This window comes from Apodemus sylvaticus, chromosome 7 (assembly GCF_947179515.1).
Source record: "Apodemus sylvaticus chromosome 7, mApoSyl1.1, whole genome shotgun sequence".
Lineage (NCBI taxonomy): Eukaryota > Metazoa > Chordata > Mammalia > Rodentia > Muridae > Apodemus > Apodemus sylvaticus.
Genome location: NC_067478.1, coordinates 65570712 through 65591619, shown reverse-complemented (window position 1 = coordinate 65591619; position 20908 = coordinate 65570712). Strand labels below are relative to the sequence as shown.

The 20908-nt window shown below is 41.7% G+C and overlaps 1 protein-coding gene across 4 annotated transcripts in view; it reads right to left on the bottom strand.

Annotated features, from left to right (window-relative positions):
• The window catches only part of Iqch (IQ motif containing H), a 192366-nt gene that overhangs the window by 23106 nt on the left and 148352 nt on the right, over positions 1 to 20908 (bottom strand). For all 4 annotated transcript variants that reach the window (XM_052188070.1, XM_052188072.1, XM_052188071.1 and 1 more), the window contains 2 exons: positions 9454 to 9624; positions 914 to 1036 (listed from right to left, as the gene is read on the bottom strand). In XM_052188070.1, the coding sequence (XP_052044030.1) occupies positions 914 to 1036; positions 9454 to 9624 (294 nt within the window). The remainder of the gene's footprint in view (positions 1 to 913; positions 1037 to 9453; positions 9625 to 20908) is intronic.

Genomic DNA, 20908 nt, shown 5'->3' with positions numbered 1-20908 from the left:
GAGGTGACTAGTTAAATAAAGTCATAAGATCCTTTAGAACTGGTGTCCTTATACAAAAGGCTTCACTTCCCATGGTGAAGAAGAGAGAGGGAGAGGGAGAGGGAGAGGGAGAGGGAGAGGGAGAGGGAGAGGGAGAGGGAGAGGGAGATTACATGTGGGCAATGAATTTGTTTTTATATTGTTGATGTGATATGTTGGGTTTGCTCAAGTAGGTCATGTAGTGTCTGAGAACACCCTAGAGTGTCAGAGATTGTCATTGTGTCTGTGTTGAGTCTGTCTCTCTGTCTCTGTCTCTCTGTATGTCTCTGTATTTCTGCCTCTGTCTGTTTGTCTGTCTGTCTGCCTGTCTGTCTGTCTGTCTCTCTGTCTCTGTCTCTGTCTCTGTCTCTGTCTCTCTCTCTCTCTCTCTCTCTCTGTGTGTGTGTGTGTGTGTGTGTGTGTGTGTGTGTGTTATGGACATAAGATAAAGACAGCAGTCTATAGACAAATAGGTCCCCTTACAAGAAACCAAATCTACCAGTGGCCTGATCGTGGACCCTCCAATTGTGAGAAAACAGTACTTTGTGTTCTATTTGAGAAGACCAAGAAGCTGTTTCTTAGCAAGCATCAGTGGGTAGGCTCTGGAGCTCAGGGCACGCCTATTGCAGGATCAAGAGATGTTTCCAGGGTACTTCTAAATCTGGTAACCAGGGCTGGTGCTCTATGGTTGTGCAAGTGGAGAGGAAGAGAACTTTCCAGGACTAAGTCCTGCCCTTGTTTTGGTTCCTGTCCTGTACAATATCTGACCTTCCTCTGGATACATCCACCCAACATTAAAGAACATCTCTTTAAAGGAGTAGCAGTTTATTAACCACTGCGTCCTGATTATACCTGATGGGTCCAGCTGGTAAACTATAACTATAATCCCTCATACCTCAAGGTCATAGCCAATGCCGTGGGCCTTACACATCTGAAGAAAAACGTAATAGAAGATTAGCGAGAGATTGTCGTGCTTCAGCTGGGTGGACATCACTGCATAGCGACAGGTTTCTGGTGCCTAGAGAAGCCACAACTGAAAGTTAGACTCTAAAAATTTTTAGATTTTTTAGAGTTCAGATTTAAACTTTACAGTTATAGATTCACAGGAAGATTACTAGATAACAAAGAAGTGTTTATCCTACCACAGTTGCACTTCTATTAATATATTGCATTGCTTTGGAACATTTGTCATAACTAGGGACCCAAACTGCTGTGTTGCTATTACCTACCTTAAATTTATCCTTTATTTGAATTTCATTAGTTTTTCCCCATTTTTTCTTTCCTGTTTCAGCATCCCATCTCATAATCAGTGGCATATTATATTCAGTCCTTATGTTCCTATTATATTCACTTTTTCATGTTCCTCTGGGTTTTCACAGTTTTTCAGATTCCCGTGTTTTTGATGAACTTGACGATTTTGAAGAGTACTGGTTAGTAATTTCTTAAAATTCCTATTGTTTTTTTTTCCCTGATGTTTTTCTCATGATTGGACTGGAGTAGTATGTTTTTGAAAGAGAAAGGCCATATATATATAAACCACAGTCTTCATCACCTCAGATTAATGGTCTATGTTATTGCATTTTGGATGCAATTTCCTAAAGGTCACATGTTAAAGGATGAAGAAACCCTTAGAAGGTAGGGTTCTGTGGAAGATCCTTAGGTCATTGAAGACATGCCCTTAAAAGGTATCATAATGATGTTTGTCTATTTTAGTCACTATTTCACTCTCTGGGTCATAATGTAAGTAGTTTTATTCCACTATGAACTTTCTATCATTGCAATCTGTCACCCCACCAGATGTCCAAGGTAATGGGCCAGCCCATCAAGGAGTGGAACCTCCAAACTATAAGCTAAATAATCCCCCTGTCTTATAGTTATTACCTTAAAGCTGACCAACACATTATCAACATATTATTGATAGTGCCAGCAAGTAGCACTCCCTTCCCATAATGTACTTTAAGTGTTTCCAAAGCCCCCTTTCCTCCAGGAAGCCAATTTTGGAACTAACTACATTTTCTGTTGGGAAAACACTATTTTTAAATGTTTTTATTAGCAGATGTTAATTATACATATAAATGGGGTTCATTGTGGTATTTTCATACATGTACACAATACATTTCAACTGTATTCACCCATTCTTGTCCCCATTCCTTACTGTGACCTCCTTCCTCTTCCTAAGTAGTCCTGCACTTTTCTGCCCCTCACTTTGTTTTGCACACCTATCAGTTGGAGCTGTCCATTGACTGGCTATCGTAGGTCCAGAGAGTTTTACTTGCATATTTCCTAAAACATTTAAAATTTAATCTGCACAAACTAAAGGATTAGATGCTAGCAGCTTTGTAGCACACTGGTTAAACATGTTATATTGTCTTGGACAATCAGCTGTTTCTGTGAGATAACTGGGAATTTGGAGGCCTGCGTACAGAACCATGACCAGCTTTAGACTGGTAAAATAGGAATGTTCTTGGCCCAGGTCTTTAACTTAGGGGTACCACAGGGGCTGGGACTTCTGCAATTACTTGAAACAGGAGAAATCAAAAGAAATGTTGGCATATAGCTGGCTTTGTGGATCCTGGAGATCTGTAGGCAGACCCCAGGCTCTGAGGGACTGAGCTGATAAAGTTCCCATCAGAGAATAGATATTACTCTTCTGTAAGTCATCCAGAGTCTTTCTTCCTGCTCCCTCTTCCTCTCTCTCTTTGGCACATATGTCTAGACTCTACACTCATCTTTTGTAACATGTCCATGTGGCTTTCCATCAACATTTATATCAGACTCTCCATGCCAAACATTTCTGTCAATACCATTGATAAAGATTCTTTTCCCCTAACAAATGTTAGGCCCTCACAGGCTAATGCAATTTGAGTCATTAGGATTGTTCCATCTGTACTGACTAAGACATTTTTATTTTTAAGAGACACACAAAAACATTAAACATAAACATTTTGCTTATCAGTGGGGTACCATGAAATGTTTGATACATGTATGCATTTCACAATATTTAAATCAGATTAAGGGGGCTGGAGAGATGGCTCAGTGTTTTAGAGGTTGAGTTCAAATCCCAGCAACCACATGGTGGCTCACAATCATCAGTACAGCTACAGTGTACTCATATACATAAAATAAATAAATCTTCAAAAAGTCAGATTAAGCATTTTTTAATCTCCTCAAACATCACTTCTTTGTGGTAAAAATGTTCAAAAGTTCTTTCTTCTGTTTTTTTTTTTCTTTTTTAATGTGCAGTACATAACTACTGTCATGTTGCACAATATTGTGGTGAAAAGACCCAGTTGGGAGTAGCTCTGGCTCAGCTGGCTCGACTTTACCATGCCAGGCTATATATATACTTGCCTTCATAGTGAAAGGCCAGGAGCCCGGGCCTTTGCACATGAGGGTACAAACAACTGGACTTTACTGTGATGACTAAGCATGCAATTGTGTGGTAATTATCATGAATTTACAAGGTAAGTTTTGTTGTTTTTGTCTTCTAAACTTATGCTATCTTAGTATATAAGCACAACCAATATTATGCCACAGTCAGTGAGAGAGGCAGGAAAGTACGTAGAAGTTGATCACTCTCCATACAGTACCTCTTGATCATAAAGCACAATAAAGCAGCTCATAGCCAACAGAATGTGACTGCTGGGTATCAGTAAGAGTGGGCACTTCTAGGTGAATACAAACTATTGTTGCCCCCTTCCTCAGTGTAAAATGCGTAAAGAATCAGAAAAAAACTCAGGGTATTTGATAGATCTCTTAGTTGCTGCCTCTTTTCCATTATTGAAATACCCTAACCCATGCCTATAGCACCCAGGAGTTCTGGAGATGAGGAACAAGCAGAATTCCTCAGAGGACAGGACATAATGGAGTTAGGAACACTGTGGTTCAAAACCTGTGAGGCCATTGACCATCTGTGTGATCCTGAATTTAACATTTAACTTCTCAATTTGACAATGTGCCACCTAGCACTTCTGAAATCTGATAAATAGTGCATAATACTATTTTGTTACTAGTCCTTTGAAAGGATTTTACCTATACTGTCCCTTCTTCTACTGGTACCACTTGCCCCCTGGGATTCTGACCATCACCACAAGATATACTGTGTTTCCTCAAACCAGTCTCCTACTCAAAAGTCCTCAGGGTTGTTTCCTTGCCTTCAAGCTGAAATCCAGAGCCTAGCTTAGTGGGCAGACTATTTCTGAGTCTCAGTGCACTGCTCTAACCTCTGCTTTCTGATTCTTCTAAGGGAGCCACATGTCTTTTCAGACTTTTTCCCCTTTACTACTGGAGGTCTTCCCTTGCCTGCTCACTGACTACCCTAGAAAGGCCAAGTTCCATGTGTCTTTAAGGAGCCTTCTGACCCTACCAGGCCATCGTCATCTTTCTGGAGCAGCCACTCTCATGGCTTCTGTTGATGGCCTTGTGGATTTTATTTGTAAAAATGCATATTATGTTCATGCTTTAGTATATAAACTATTCATTTTTAGAAAAAGATGGCTCATGGTTTTAAGTGATTTGGTCTTTTCCATACTGTCTTAGTCAGGGTTTCTATTCCTGTACAAACATCATGACCATGAAGCAAGTTGGGGAGGAAAGGGTTTATTCACCTTACACTTCCATGCTGCTGTTCATCACTAAAGGAAGCCAGGAGTGGAAGCTCCCTCTGATCACCCAGTCCACCCCATGCCACTGAGCATGGCAGATCTCAGACACGTGGAACAGCAGTGGGGGACACAAACCAGAAAGTAATTTAGGCTCTCCCTTTGGGAAGAGTGTTCTGAAGCCTCAACCAGGCTTCTTCAGGAAGGAGCTGAAGCTCTCAGGAACCCATGCCCTGACTCTGAGCCAATACAAGGCTGGGTAAACATAGGTTGCAAGTTTGACAGCCTGTACATTAAACCTTGGCTTCCCCAATTGCTTCCTCAGTAGTCTTTAACATGTGCTTACCTTCTCTTAACCCAAATTTTCATATCTAAAAATAAACGTAATCCTTCCCATGCCACTGAGCATGGCAGATCTCAGACACGTGGAACAGCAGTGGGGGACACAAACCAGAAAGTAATTTAGGCTCTCCCTTTGGGAAGAGTGTTCTGAAGCCTCAACCAGGCTTCTTCAGGAAGGAGCTGAAGCTCTCAGGAACCCATGCCCTGACTCTGAGCCAATACAAGGCTGGGTAAACATAGGTTGCAAGTTTGACAGCCTGTACATTAAACCTTGGCTTCCCCAATTGCTTCTTCAGTAATCTTTAACATGTGCTTACCTTCTCTTAACCCAAATTTTCATATCTAAAAATAAACGTAATCCTTCCCATGCCACTGAGCATGGCAGATCTCAGACACGTGGAACAGCAGTGGGGGACACAAACCAGAAAGTAATTTAGGCTCTCCCTTTGGGAAGAGTGTTCTGAAGCCTCAACCAGGCTTCTTCAGGAAGGAGCTGAAGCTCTCAGGAACCCATGCCCTGACTCTGAGCCAATACAAGGCTGGGTAAACATAGGTTGCAAGTTTGACAGCCTGTACATTAAACCTTGGCTTCCCCAATTGCTTCTTCAGTAATCTTTAACATGTGCTTACCTTCTCTTAACCCAAATTTTCATATCTAAAAATAAACATAATCCTTCCTGCCTAATATATTAGGTTATGAGCAAATTCATGTGAAGGTCTTAGCAGAATATGTTTGGGTTATGCTTAGTGCAGAGGGATGCTGCCCTCATCCTAAGCTCTGCAGAGGCAGGCACTGCTCTTCATAAACCTGGAGCTCTTTGCCAGTTGTCTTAGTTTTCTCCATACTTCATGTGTTGGATGAGAGACCTGAATTTACTTCTAGTTGATTCTTGCTGAGTGTTAACGGATATAGCTTAGCAATAACTGAAAAAGTCTTAGGTGTGGCCTGAAGTTTCTGCAACAACAATAAAAACCAACTAAGAACCTTTTCAAGAAAGGATGCAGTATGGAGAGCTTGACCTTTCCTGTTTACTCCCAGGCCGTGTTCCTCCTTTTGTCTTCTGCAGTGTGTGAGGCTACCCGCAAGGCTTCCTACAGACAACCCCATTCTCTAGGACCCATAAAGTCAATCTGCTCAGGAGACCTTGAGGATTACTTAGCACTTACTTATTTATAGCTAAGGAAACTGAGGCCAGAGAAAAGCTCAGAATTCATGATCCATGACTCCCAGACCAATACTCTTCACTTCAAACTCCTACTGGCTACATCTGGAATGTGTGGGGAATCTCAGAAAGTTAGCCTTCCCGTGAAAATGAGAAGAAACAGCACACAAAACATTATCAGTGCTAGTCTAGTCTTATTAAACTACCTTTCTAAATCACGATCTAACAAGAATGCTTCAAGCTAAATAAAAGAAGCCCGGAATACTCTTTTTCACTGGAGAATATAATTTTGCTTCAGCCACAATTTAAATTGATTTAGTTCTGAGCACAGCGTCTCAAGTGTGGAGCGCATTCTATTTTCACCATGATACTTGTTTTGACAGTGATGCATTTCAGTTGACATAGCTGAAATCCTTATGTAATAAATCTCTGCCTGAAAATTAATCATGTTTATAATATTCTGAGAATTAATAACACCCATTGCTCAAATCATTAACTTAAAAAAGGAGCTTCCAAAATCTGTTCTCGGCAGTAAGGGACCACAAATAAATGAATGTTTGATAAAATAATCCAAGTAGCAGTTTAACAAGCGTAAACTGGAATGTAGCTGCAATAACACAGAACTATTGTTTAAGGGTTGGCAGAGGCTGATGAGGTTCTTATTCCAGTTATGAAGCAGGCATCCACATGCATAATGAACTGCTCTCTGAATTATTAATGTGTTGCTTATTTAGCCTCATCTGTCTAGAAGATAATGTATCCTAACTCTAATGAGTGATTGGTTTTGTACATAATTACAGTAGCAGCAGTAGTGGGAAAATGTGTGCCTTCAACGAAGGAGTTCTAAAAATAAAGTCATCACATAAACTCTGATGTGGTTGCATTCTATCAAAATCAAACCCGAAGCATTTGAGAATTCATAATAAATTACAGGAGACAGAGTCATTATTAACATCATAATTTAACACAAAAGGTTTTACTTAATCATTCATTACAGATCATATCTGTTCAAACACGTATAAATGACTTGGGTTGTTTTAAGATGTTAGCACAGATGATTTTTTTTTTTTTTATGGCCACTCAGGAACTCTGGTCTGGAAGGTCCAAGAAGAGGGCAAAGAGTGAAAGTTGACATAAAAGGGTGATTATTTATGCTGATTTTGAAGTTAATTAAAAATTTAAAAAATGACCCCGTGTGTGTGTGTGTGTGTGTGTGTGTGTGTGTAAATATGCCTAGACCTACATGTGCACATGCATGTGAGGGCAGAGGTTGGCACTGAATGTCTTCATAAGTCAGTCTCTTATTTTTTGAGGCAGGGTTTCTCGCTGACAAGAGACTGTTGATTCATCTAGGCAGCACTGTGCCCACACTTGTACACAGGTGCTGGGCACTGACCTTAGGTTTTCATGCTTGTGCAGCAAGCGCTGTGCTTACTAATCTGTTACCCTACCTCTCCTTTTTATCTCTCAATGTGCATATCTGGGATTTCTCAGACCATATTTATGCTGACAAGTGTATTTGGTTGGTTGGTTTGCTGGTGGTAAGGAGTCTGGATCAGGCCTGGGCATCTCTGAGCTCTCCCGAGAGTCTAGAAGAGGTTCTTTGCTCGTTTGTTTGTTTCTTGTCTCCACATAGCACATTATTAAAGAAATAGAAACAAACTAGGAATGCTTTACTTTACAGTTCTTAGTTCTCAATGTGCTGTCATGATCTACAACAGTGGGCTCAATATAGATGCCATCCTTTCATATAGAAGCCTCCTTCAGTCTTCAAAGGGCGTGTTGATTATGAACCTGACACTAGCATAGTATGTCCACACTTGCTTAGAAAATTTCAGAGACCCACAATTGGATAATGTGAGTGAGAGATATTGTAACAGTCCTAAATGGGATCAAACCCCCTCCCCTACAGGTTCAGGGAACTGTATGGAAGAGGAGGTAGAAAGGTCCTTAAGAGACTTAGGGAATGGATGACTTCAAGGAAACCGTCTTTTAGACACAACAGGACTAATACACATCTGAACTCAGAGAGACCTTGGCAGCATGGACAGGTTCAATCCAGACAGGGATCCAGAGCAGAAATGGGGAAGTGGAGAAGGGCGTCCACTGCTAACCAGGAAGCTATCTCCAGTTGACATCTACTTGCAAAGGAACAAATAGTTTCTATAATGGAGTCTCACTTAAGGGCACTTAATCACATGTAAGGGTAGGGGTAGCCCCATGCCCTGCAGGAAATGCCCAACATAAGGCAAACTCAGTGGTATTTTTCTCATATGGCTTAGTTTGGGCATTTAAGAAAAAATTTTACTGGTCCTTTGCTTGTCTGGTATGGTTTCTGATTTTGTGTTTTTATGGTTTTGTGTCTGGTTCTTTTATTTTTGTTTCCCCGTTTATTTATTTTCTAAGGAGACAAAAAAGGTATGAAGTTTGGTGGGAAGGAGGGGAGAGGACTTGGGAGAAGGGAAACCATGATCAATATATATCATATGCATTTTTTTTCATTTTTCAAAGCAGGGTTTCTCTGTGTAGTCCTGGCTGTCCTAGAACTTGCCTGGAACTTGCTCTGTGAACCAGACAGGCCTTGAACTCAGAGATACCACCTGCTTCTGCCTCCAAGTGCTGAGACTAAAGGTATGTCTCAATAGGCCAGACTGATTTTTTTTTCTATTAAAAAAAAATCCCAGGTAAAAATCACTTTTTACTTTGCAGCAATCTTCACTGTAGTTTTTAGGCCAAGGGGAAAGAAGGGAGACAAGAAATCTTAAGGGAGTTCTATCACACTAGTGTGAGATGGTGGGACAGATTCTAGGGTGGTATCTTTATGGAGGCAGAGTAAGATCTGAGGCACTTTAGCAGATAAAATTATTGTAGCCCAGTTGTTGGCAGGGTGTGGGCCTTAGGAATGTCAGGCCTCTGGCTTGATCCTCCGGAGAGCAAGGAGGAGAGATCACCATATAGACTTAAATAGCTTCACTTGAAGACTCAGGGCAGCCAAGTCAAGGAGTTTTAGGTCTTAGGAGTCTAAGCTCAAAATGGAAATTTTGACTAGAACAATAAGGATGAGGGCTGTCAAAAATAGCTGGCTGTGTAGAGAAATATGAAGAGAACTGGGAGGTGCCCAAACAGAAGGCCGTGGCCTCTAGGCTTTCACACCCTACGTCCCTTCCTGGGTAGCTGCTCCCTTTTTATGGCAGAGACTGCCACATTTATGGAACTTGTTTTGAGATGACTCGGTGATCTGTCTGGTTCTCTAGTCTTTTTTTTTTTTTTTCTCATTTAGCAGTTGAGTACTGCTCAATGACAAACCAACCAGAAAATCTGTTGCTCACCAGCTCTGCCTGGATGCTAAGGCGCTTCTTTTCCCTTTCTGCATCTTCTTTAAAACGGGGCACTTCCAGGGTGCTCAGACTACAATTCAGATGGCCATTTGTCAGGTACAGGGTGAGCTGCGTCATGGCTAGTTGGTCACTGTATGAGAGGTTGAGGCCTGTTGTCCATACCTGGTTAAAACATGAGTCAGAGAAGTCAGGGTATGATGAGACAGGAGAAGAAAGAGAGACACACCACTCCCAACTAAATCAGTAGGCCAAATAAACAAGTGGCCAATGAGATTCTTTGAGTAGATGTCTTTGTTTCTGTTTTGATATTGTGTAGCTGAGGGATGAAGCTTGCTTCTTACATTAGAACATATGTGATTATGTAAGAAGTGAAAGAAATGGAAAAGCCTGGCCAAGACAATCAACAGAGGTCTTGGTTTTTGGTGACTTGGTTTTTTGTTTGTTTGTTTGGCCTGTGGTTTGTCATTTGAGAGATGGACAGGGCACCGGTCTCTATTGAGATTGAGTAAGACTGGTAGCTAAACTGGAAAAGTGCGTGCAAGAAAGAGTTTGCTTTGAGTTTGGGAAAAAAAACAATGCGATTTATATCAGACAGTTACAGATGTAAGGTGTAAGCCTTAAGTGTGCTACCATTTTACTTTATCAGCTGCAAATTCACAGCACCCTCAACAGTGACCTGATGATAACATCTGGAATTATGAGCAGACTATGATGCAACAAAAATTTAAATGCTGTGAAAACAGATAGGTTAGTTACTCATTTACTGTGGGCTACTAGATAATTGAGTGGTGGTTATTAATTTATTTGACAGATATTTACTGAGCAACTACTATGTGTTTTAACTGGCAGTGACAAAAGTAGGTCATGTGCTGCCTCCTCCTTTTTCTTTAAGACGATTTGTCATTTCAGACTCCCATGAGATACCCAGAATCCAACTTAGTTGAATGATTAAGGCAGAACATGCAAGTCACTAGAGAGTCAAAAATATAAAGGCCTAGGTCATTCCATCAAGATGACAGATACACATATACTCAGTGAATCACAGCTCAGTGTGATGTGCACTATAACAACGATTAAGGGGTAGCACTCAGATTCTAATCATCTCCGTCTGGCCCCAAGCCCACCCTCTTCTCATGCACCTCTGGAGGAGAGGGCATTGATGCTGTACCAATCCTCCAGTCAAATTAAAAGTCAGAGTTGCAGAGAATCAGAACATGTTCTTATTTAATACAGCGTATGCCATGGAAGTGTCTTGTGGAGAAAACATAAAGTATTGTATTTCTGGAGCATGCTGTAATTATCAGTAATGCATTTTCACCGTAGGAAGTTGGAAACTAACACATTTTCATGAAGATTTGATTAAATATTTTTTCCTTTTAGAAGGCCTACAAGAAGGCCCCACTCACCAACTCTGTATGTTAAAATACATAATACATCTGCCCTAGAGTGGACTCCTCTCTAACAAATCTAGCAGTGAGTGACTTGAGTAAGCATTGACTGTAAATGACATCATTATAAGAATATTAAGGGGTCAAGCTGTCAAGGCCCCTTGCTAAACTGAAGCTAATTTCAGGATCATATTCTCACAGTAATCCTCTTTCATAACAACAAATAAATCACATTTGCAACAATTGTTAAAAACTAACTGCCAAGTATCTGCTGTAGTTGTAAACATGCTATTTGTCAACTTAAATATTTCCTGCTGTACAGCATTACATGCGAATCAGATGGGGACAGCTCCTGCTCCCTCTGAGGAGAAACTGAACTGTTACTCCTACATGTCCGTTTCCAGAGTTCCTCTTTTCAAGCTTTGGTGCTCATGTTCAAAAAGAGATACACAAAACATTACTGATGTTTTTGTTAATGATATCGATGTTTTGGTGATAAGGTTTTTGATAAGAAAGCACCAGAGTATAGGGAAAGACAGAACCAAGACATGAGAGCACCTGTGTATAGCCTCACATGCAGCAGACGTTTACATTAGTATGGATGCTCTCAGTCTCAGTGTCCGTACGTGTCAGGCACAAACAGTAATACCTACCACATGGGGTTTTGAAAAATAAACAAAACCCCAAACACACATAAAATTGCCTGATAAATTTGAATACAAATGTTACCTATGATACTAAGCATTCCCTTTAAGAGGACAGATTCCTCACTGAGCATAGTGGTGCAAGCCCATAATCTCAGCACTCAAGAGGCTGAATCAAACAAGGATTACAAGTTCAAGGCCAGCCTGGACTAACAGTGGGAAATGCTGTCTTTTAAAAAGGTTCTTAGGAGACATACTTTGTGTGACTATCAGATGGCACCGTTTCCTAATTGGTTCAGCCATAGAGGCAGGCTTTGGGCCAGGCTCCCCCTACTTTAGTTCCGGCTTACTGGTGAGGATACAGAGACCAAAAGCTGCTTCATAGTTTACCTGAGGTGGTGGAGCATGGCCAGAGCTCTGAATTTTCTAGAAGTTAGTATTTGTGCTTCCCCAGGCTGCCCTAACCCCTTGGTTCTGAAAAGAAATAAACCACGTTTCCTGAAGCCTCCTCCTCAACAGCAGGCTTGCCTGATTTGCTCAGATAATTGTTCCATTCTCCATCTGGTTTTCCATGCTGAAAACATTGCCCAAGGCATGCTTGTTTTTGTTCAGGGGTTCTGATCTCCCCCTCTAGATTCTTGGTTCCTTAGGGGAGGCTGCTAAGTCTTTGTCTTCCTGCAGCCCCCAGTGTGTGGGGTATGGTTGGTGAGGCAGGGTCCACACATTATTCCAGTACCATACTGTGAAGGCCTCTAGAGCCATTCAGGAGCAGGCCTCTGGAAGCCTCTTAGGGCTGAGTGTAAATGCAGATGAAGCAAATAGTTCTCTGTACTTCCTTGGTGCATGTGCCATGTTCTTACCGCCTCTTAATTAATCTTATTCTTAAATTTAAAATTCAAAGTTAACTTTAAAAACCTACAGCTTCCTGTAGTGGACACTCCTGTCACAAGCCAGTCATGACAGTGGCATATACAAAAACCACTCTGAGAAGGGATAAAGACAATGTATAGGTGGTGACTTTGACATGACTTGCTATGATGGCTTGTAATGAATAGCCTGAGGATTAATTGATGAGATTTGAAGGTGAGGATAGGGCAGAAAAGACTCTTTTAAAAAATCACCCAATACAATCAGTTTACTTTATAAATAGGAGCAACTCTGACATAGGTGGTAAGGTGGTTCTCTCTGGGTCACAGCTAAGCATCAAAAGTGCAGAAGAATCTACAAGTCCTATTTCTTGTCACATGATAACGGTTTGCTTGATGCTTTTCAAAAATGATTTTGCTGAAAATAGCAAGAATGCTAGGGAAGCTCACACCAAAGCCTTAGGAACACAAACAGCACCAACACACTCATCTCTGCATCACTTGCAATACTGAAAACCCATAGCTGCTTTCCAGCATTGGGCATTAGATAAGAAAATTAGAATATATCCAAGTGATGAGATAGTATGTGATATTATTATGTGAAATGATGGTTGTGAATAACGTGATGATACAGTATGAAAAAGGAGGATAAGAAGTCATGAAAGCAACATAACTTGAGCTTTGCAAAAATAATAAGTACACAAAAGACCAGAGGAGAATATTAGGACATGTTAACCATCAATGTCAATATTAGCAGAATTATAATTGCACTTTTGTGGATAGTCTCAGACACATTCAAGATATGCACTATCTACCATGGTAGCACTGCCAGCACATGTAGACACTGGCTAATTGAAATGTGGCTGGTACACATGCTGGATCTCCAAGATTGAGGAGATAAAAAGGAATACCTCATTAATAATATTTTATACTAATGAATACTGAAATACTATTACTCTGGTTATGATGGGTTAAGCAAAAATGTTAACTTATTATCATCTCTTTGTTAACTTGCAAACATGGGATTACTAGAAAATAAAAATTATGCATATGGCTTAACAATCTCTAATCTATTGCACCTTGACCAAAGAGGAGGGCCCAGTGTGGGGAGAGGAGGCCCTAGCTCTCCACCTCCCTGGCTGTATTATGCCTGGAATTAGAGAACTAGCACAGGCCAGAATTGTTTCGCTCTCAAGTTCTTCGGGATGACAAGGCAACAACATTCTCCTGTGTGAGAAGGGATGGGAGAGAGACTTAATATAAAGCCCCCTTTGCCTTAGGTACCCTGGGCAGATGGAGGTTGCCTCCTCACCCCTGCTGCTTCTGCCTATTTCTGGTGACAGGCAGAATGGATGGGTGGCAGAGCATGCAGATGTGGGCTGCTGTGCTTTGGTCCTACATTCTGTGATTGTCTTTAAGTGCAAGTAAAGTTCCATGGCAAAGAGTTGTGTCTTGCTTCTTGCTAGCTGCCTTTTATGAGCATCAGGGTAAAAGTGAGACTGAGGAACTAGTTTATAGATTATATAGGAGTCATTGAAGAACCAGAATTTGTGAGCTTGAAGAAGCTATAGATGTTTTTACAAATTTATCTTAATGTTTTCACCCCCTTGACTAGTCTCTGAAGATTATGGTCCAAGTAGACATTCCCTTCATTGCCTGCAGACACGTCTATGAAGCTAACTAGGGATTGTGAAAATTTACCATCTGGTGAGAAATTTTTTTTAAAAACTTATTTTTAAAATTGACCAAGCTAAAGACATACAGCACTGAGAATTCACCCACTACAGAGCTGGTACCAGACCTTCAGCATAAGCTGTGATTGATGTATAGCCACTCTCCTCAGCAGCCTGTTTGACTGAGGGATGTAGGAATGACCCCCCTTACCCATGCTTTTTGTTCAGATTTATGGTTCTAAATCTGATGGAAAAATCTATTATTGGACCATCTGATCCTAGACAAAGGCCAAAGCACCTGTCAAGCCCATGGGCAGCACAGCAATGGCCAAGCTGAAGAAGCCGTGTTATACGTGTAGCTCCTCTGGAGGTGGCATAATCCAGCTGTGGGGAGGCCAAGGTTTCCTGTGTTCTTCTGTCTTGATTATGGTGAGCCACTAAGTGGCAAGAAAGGACTTATGACTTAACTGTCTCTAGTCCACTGCACTTTACCAAAGAGGAGGCCTAGTGTGGGGGAGGATACAATATCAGAGGCTGAGAATCTGTGGGAGGGTGTAAATAGAGTGTCCATTTTTGAAGAGTTGGTGCAGTAAGAGAAGGACTATGAATGTCAAGGGTGAAGACGTGGAGCCCAGCCAGGATGGCACTGCCATAGTCTGGGTGATAAATGGGAGTGGAAAGACCAGAATGGGGACCATTGTGGGTAAAAGGACACAGACATATTTCAGACCTCAGAGGACAGTCTGATGGGTCTGGTGTGGGACTTGAAAAAAAAGAAGAGTCAGAGAAGCAAAGATACCTTTAATTTCTCCAGAAAATGAACAGACCATTTCCTAGTAGAACAGATTAAGGACTAGTTAGAAGGTAAATCCAGGCTTCGGGTTTAGGTTTGTTTGGCTTGAGATACTTCTGTTGGACAATGCCCTAGTGGACAGCATGAGCGCTAAGGCACATTGTCCTTCTCACCGCATTTCAGGAGCAGGTGTTGGGCCGTACTGTAGGCTTAAAGACAAATCAGGCCCTCGTAAGGAGGAAGCTCATCTCTGATGTCATTTCTGAGACAGATGAGGCCCATAGGACCTGAGGCCTTATCTAAGAGACTGTGGTAGAGACCAGTCGTCCATCCTGCTTCTCACCGTGGTTTATCCAAGATGCACTAAGCTTGCAAAGGACAGGACAGATAAATAGGGAGAGAGTTGTCAGCAACTGAGGGTAAAGAAGACTAAAGAGGATGGTGGTTTAACAGAAGCAAGTGGCCTCCTGGAGTGAGACCCTGGGAGCAGAGTTACAAGGACTCACTGAAGATGCCAGTCCTTCCTCCGCTGTCTGTCTGGTCTTCAGTAGTTTTGTTCCCTCTCTCTGGGCCTACTTTCTTGTCTATTAACACAAACCAAAGGCTGTGACTGCATCTTAATGGTGGAGTATTTTCCTAGTACGCATGAGGTCTTAGGCTGAATCACTAAAACTGCCAAATCAAACCAAACACAGTGTGCCTAATTGCATGGATTCCTGTGGTCTGTGGTGGGGTGACTACATGAGGCAGTGTATGAGGCTATTCTTGTAGGACCTGGAAGACCCAAGTCTGTTTGTTCCCGTGATCCTTCCTTCCATAGGACTTTGGAGACAGTTTGATAGAGTCAGGGTAGTAGGAGGTCTCAGTTGTTGGACTCTAACTTTTATATACCTGCTAAGGACAGGGAGCAGAACAGGCCCCAGCATCTCTGTAAAAAGAAGTTGCAATCTCTTTGCTATATAGTAAATGACACTTCTTCCCCATCTTGGATTATTAAAATGTCAGATAGTATTGAGTGCTCCATGTGGTAGAGATACCTGACACTTAGTTTTTAAATAACTAGGCACACTACACTGACAGAATTTTCAATTAGTAAAATATTAATATGATCGTGGTATTTTAGTAAGAGTTGTTTGCACTGCATTAAAACAAATCAGTAGACAGAGGAACAGCTGCCTCTTGGCCTGTTGCCACCTAGTGGCCATTTCTGGGATAGCTCGATGTCTTCTAGAAGTCTCTAGGAAATGGGAACAGTCCACCTGACCAACAATCGAAACGTCTGGAGTCCCTCGTGGAGTACTTCCCCATGCTTCTATTAATATTATTTTCCCTTGGGGCATGACAAATCACATCTCCATAAGGCTATCTTTAAACAGCTAAAGCAGCCATCCTGGGACATGTCCTGCCCTTCTCAGGGCCTTATTTTGGTTCTTAGAGTCTACAGGGTCAGAGGCAAGAAAGCATCTGAGTCCTGGCTCCTAGCAGTCAGGGCCAAGTAACCCATTATGCCTCGGGCCTCCATGGTTTTCAAAAACTTAGATATTTAGATTAAAAATATTTAGATTTTAAAAATAGTTAATGGCAGCTGGGCAGTGCTGGTGCATACCTTTAGTCTGTACTTGAGAGGCAGAGGCAGGCCAATCTCTGTGAGTTTGGGTCCAGCTTGGCCTATGGAGTGAGTTCCAGGACAGCTAGAACTACACAGAGAAACCCTGTTTTTGAAAAAACAAAACAAAAAAGTTAATGGCTTTCAAGTATGAAAATTTGGAATAAAATAACAATAAATATTTAAAAAGTATCCACAAAGTAGAATATGTAAGCCAAGTGTACTAACACTCTTTAAGAAGGGACGCTTAAATCAGATTCCATTCCAGTGCATCTGAACCCTGCAGGATGAGGACAGGTGAAACATCTGTAAACCAGAAATGTTCTGGGGACCACAGGTTCCGAGGCAGTTCTAGCCTGGAAGCACAGAATGACCTCGCCACTTACTCTCTGAGAACTGTGGGAGGTGGACAGACTCTCTCAGCACCAGTAATTCGGCGAGGAACTAACTGGGAGCAGAGCCCAAGTTTATAACCCTAGGTCTCACTCATTGATGCTGGTAACTGTGACACTAGTTACCGGCATCAATGAACCAGCTTTCTCTGTGTTGCTAGAAACTTCTCTAACACATTAGAAATTCTTTCAGGATATGCCAAAATCACACTAGAAATTGATTTGGTTATCTAGAATGAAAAAAATTGAAGTTTAAGCCTGCAGCAGCAGTTTTAAAGTGTTTTTTACTTTAAAAAAATCACAATTTTAAGTATACAGTTGCATTTTCTGTTTCCTACTCCAGGCTTCTGTCGTCACAATTTATGATCCTTCACGTGTTATTAAAAACTGATGGCCTAATTGGTATTATTTATAATCTTAGTGTACAGAATTACACACTCATCTTTCTTTTTTTCCTGCTTAAGTATTTTCTTGCCTTCTTACAGCTTTTTGGAAGGCCATTTTCTTATTTGGGAATTGATCACTAAACATTAGTAAGCATGAAAATCTAATTTTCACAACCAGTTTTTATAGGACTATTGATTGTTTGCCCCTTCATGTGATTCAGAAAAGGAACCCCACATTACATGTGGTGGCTTTTGATTTTTGGGCTGTAACTATCAGGGGACTGGTGGGTGACTGGCTGGCTTCTCTGAGAAGTGGTCCTTATGATGTGCTTTAACTGACCGCTAAAAGGCTTTCTTTATGGGAGTGTTCAAAGCAGAAGAGCTCTTGTTGTGTAGCAGGGAGGATTTCTGTGTTGCAGTCCTTGTGTGCATGGAGGACATTTGTGCAAAGCAAGGTATTCTCTGGGTGAAGAGGACAGCACATGCACAGGCCTCGGGCCTCCTCACAGTGCATTCAGCACGGCCCTTTCCTCCCTAGGCTACTCTTCAGCCCCAGAAACCATAATCCCCTGTAAACAGTAATTTTTTATTTGCAGACTACATAGGCAAGAAACATGGATTGTGAAAGTGATGGTTTTAGAGTTGATCCAGTCCAGCTGCTTTAGAGCCCAGGGGCAAGGCTCTGAGGAGCAAGAGACATGGATGAGAGCAGAGTTCAGACCACAGTTCCGTGTTCTTGGTGGCAAGTCCAAGGCTAGTTTATTTATTTTTGAGCCATTCCAAGAAAGAAAATGAGACCAAGAAAAGAAGCTGGTTTCCCACTTCTGTATCTCAACCAACACCTGGCTTGACACTCTGTAGAAGTCATGGCAATCAATATGAATAATAAAATTGGATAATTAAAATAAATAACATAAGAAGAGATTCTTGTTAAATCCTCAAAAGCTAAACTTACACTGTGTTACACTGTGACCCTTAGATTCCACTAGTGGGCATATAACACAAAGAAAGGAAAATATATTTCTGCAAAAACTTTCATGAATGCTCAAAGCAAAGATCATTGTCTTTCCATAGCTGAGAAGTAGTTGAGAACAAAAGTCCAGAGCAAACAACTGAGCTCTCGTGTCTGCCCTAACTCTGCCTCTGACAGTCAGTAGTTAAGGAGGATCAGGACCCAAAGAGCTTTGTGTCACCCAGGCTCTTCCAGTGAAAAGTAGAGGCAGTTAATATCCTTTAGCTGGTGGAAAAACAAAATGTGGTATAGCCATTCCACAGAATACTACTGACTCAGAAAAAAGAATGAAGCAATACTTGCTACCACATGACTGAACTCTGAAAACACAGTACATCAAAGAAAAGTAACAAAAGGCCACCCACTGTATGATCACACGTAAGATGCCTAAGATAATGAAATCCATAGAGACAGAAAGTAGTTCACAGTCACTGAGGGGAAGAGGGATAGGAAATGACTGCTAATGGTTCTATACTCATTGGATGGGGAGGAGTAAAATAAATGTAAAATTTGATAAAGGTGATGGTTGAACAAGTCTAAATACATGCAGAACGACTAAGTACCTTCTTTGGAAAAGTGACCTTATGGCATAAGGTATATCAATAAAGCTGTTAGTCACATATCCACACAACCCAGTTTCCTGAAAGGACAGTTGCATAATCTGTGTGTCCCTTATTTGACTGTGGTTGGGTATAGATGATAACTGAATAAAGAGGTCTGTGACAAACCACCTCTCAAGTGGCCTTCTGGGTTTACCTTAGCTATTTTTCAAGTCAGAACCTAATAAAACTTTGCTATGTATGTCCAACAAATATCACATACACTAAAGCTAAGTGGTGGCCTGCAATACACACGGGGCTTAATAAGCAGCCATGGGATGGAGGCGATAATACCTCATTAGCATAATTTCATAAACGTGGTATCAGATAAACTGAATACACTCTAAGGACACAGTGTCACTTTTCCAAACGCCAGGCGACTCCTGCTTCAAACCACAGGCTTTCATTTTGTGTCAGCTTCTGGACAGGGCACTATCAGATCCACAACACAGGCTGGGCTAGTCAGACTAGTGAGCACGTGACCTAGGAAAGCTGCGTCCTAGACGCCTTCCAGCTCCTCTCTGGTCCTCCCCGGGGAGCCTCCTCCCTGTAATTTTCTGACTCCTGACTGATGTGGTGGCGGCGGCGCAGGCATGGCTCTTGGTGGCATGTTTATCATAGTGCAGCCTTTGGCGGCTGGTTTTCTGGAAGTGAACCTGGAGTCCACGTTGCCTTTGCTGCCTCCAGTGTCTTGTGTTTGAAAGAGTGAGCGTTCTATCAAGACACCGTGCCATCATTTTTATGGCTGTGGTATTTAGGAAACTTCCCGTCTGATCTAATATAACGCAGACTACAGGAAGGAAATGTGGGAGAGGAAAGAGGAAGTGAAGTGTGTTCTAAGGGTTTTTAAGTGCAAGGCACTATGGGGTTTTTTCACCATCCTCACAACAGCATTGTGGAGTAGATAGTGAATATATGTTTAGTATAAGTAGAAATGGAGGCTCAGCGATTCCAGGAAATGTGCTGTCAGCTTCCAGCTAAGCCAGGATGGGGTTAAACTCCAGAGCCCAGGTTTCCTCTGCCATGCTTGATCCTAGTGACAGGGGTGGGCCAGAGAAGTCGTGTCAGGAAGCTCCACAAGTTACTAGATAGTTCTGAAGCCAGGAGGGCCCCTGATTTACTGTGGATCTTGGGGAAGTAACTTACCATCCTTCTGCCCCACTTCTTGTCATTTATCTGTAGAATACCTTGAGAATTATATTTCCAGAGAATTTTCAGGACAGAGAAATACTCCAAGCCTCCTACCTCAGATCAGTAACTCCTGAAGCTCCTTTCAGAAATACATGGTGAAGCTTTGGGGCCTTGGAAAACATTCTAGTATTCACCACTGAACTAACAGTTCCATCTGCGTAAATGTGGTGAGTCTTGCTTTCCCACCTGCCTTCCCTGGGCTCTGCCCTGTGTTAACCTTCTGGCTGCCAAGCTGCCCCCAGAGGCTGCTTATAACTGACCACCTTTCTGGAACCAATGTCCCTGAGTAGATTTCCAACAAATGAACAGAATTAATAGGAGGACATTATTCTCCTTCGTTTTTTCTATTCTATTTCTCTTCCTACTCCTCTTTACCCATTCATTTGATGCACTGTCTCTTAATTTGCTCTTTAATTTCCGGAATATACACCAGAAGGAGCTCAATTATCAAATCTGTAAGTATTAACTCTGAGTTTTAGCTGTTTGCACCACTAAGTGTCTAAGACTTTTACATAGAAAGCAATTGTGAAATTACTTTGTCATATTTCCTTCTTTTGTGTTCATACACTGATACTTACCCCCCCCCCCCGCCCCCAAAGCTGGGGAGCATATTCTCTAGCTCTTCAACATGACTAGAAGTTTCACAGTGTTATTTATTTACTTGGAAAGTGTCTTTCTTTTGAGATTTAGAAATGACTTCAAGCTCTGCATGGCTGTTGCAGAGGGGAGGGAACCTCACTGCAGTGGTGTAGTGGGAGGTATTCAACACATGCTTTGCCCATGTGTAGGGAAGGGCTCAGTTGTCTACCCTGGAATTAGATGCTAGCCCTAGGAGAACTTTCTTCAGCTTTCTGCCTTCCTGTGATTCCCCTGATTTCACTGATTTTTTTGGGGGG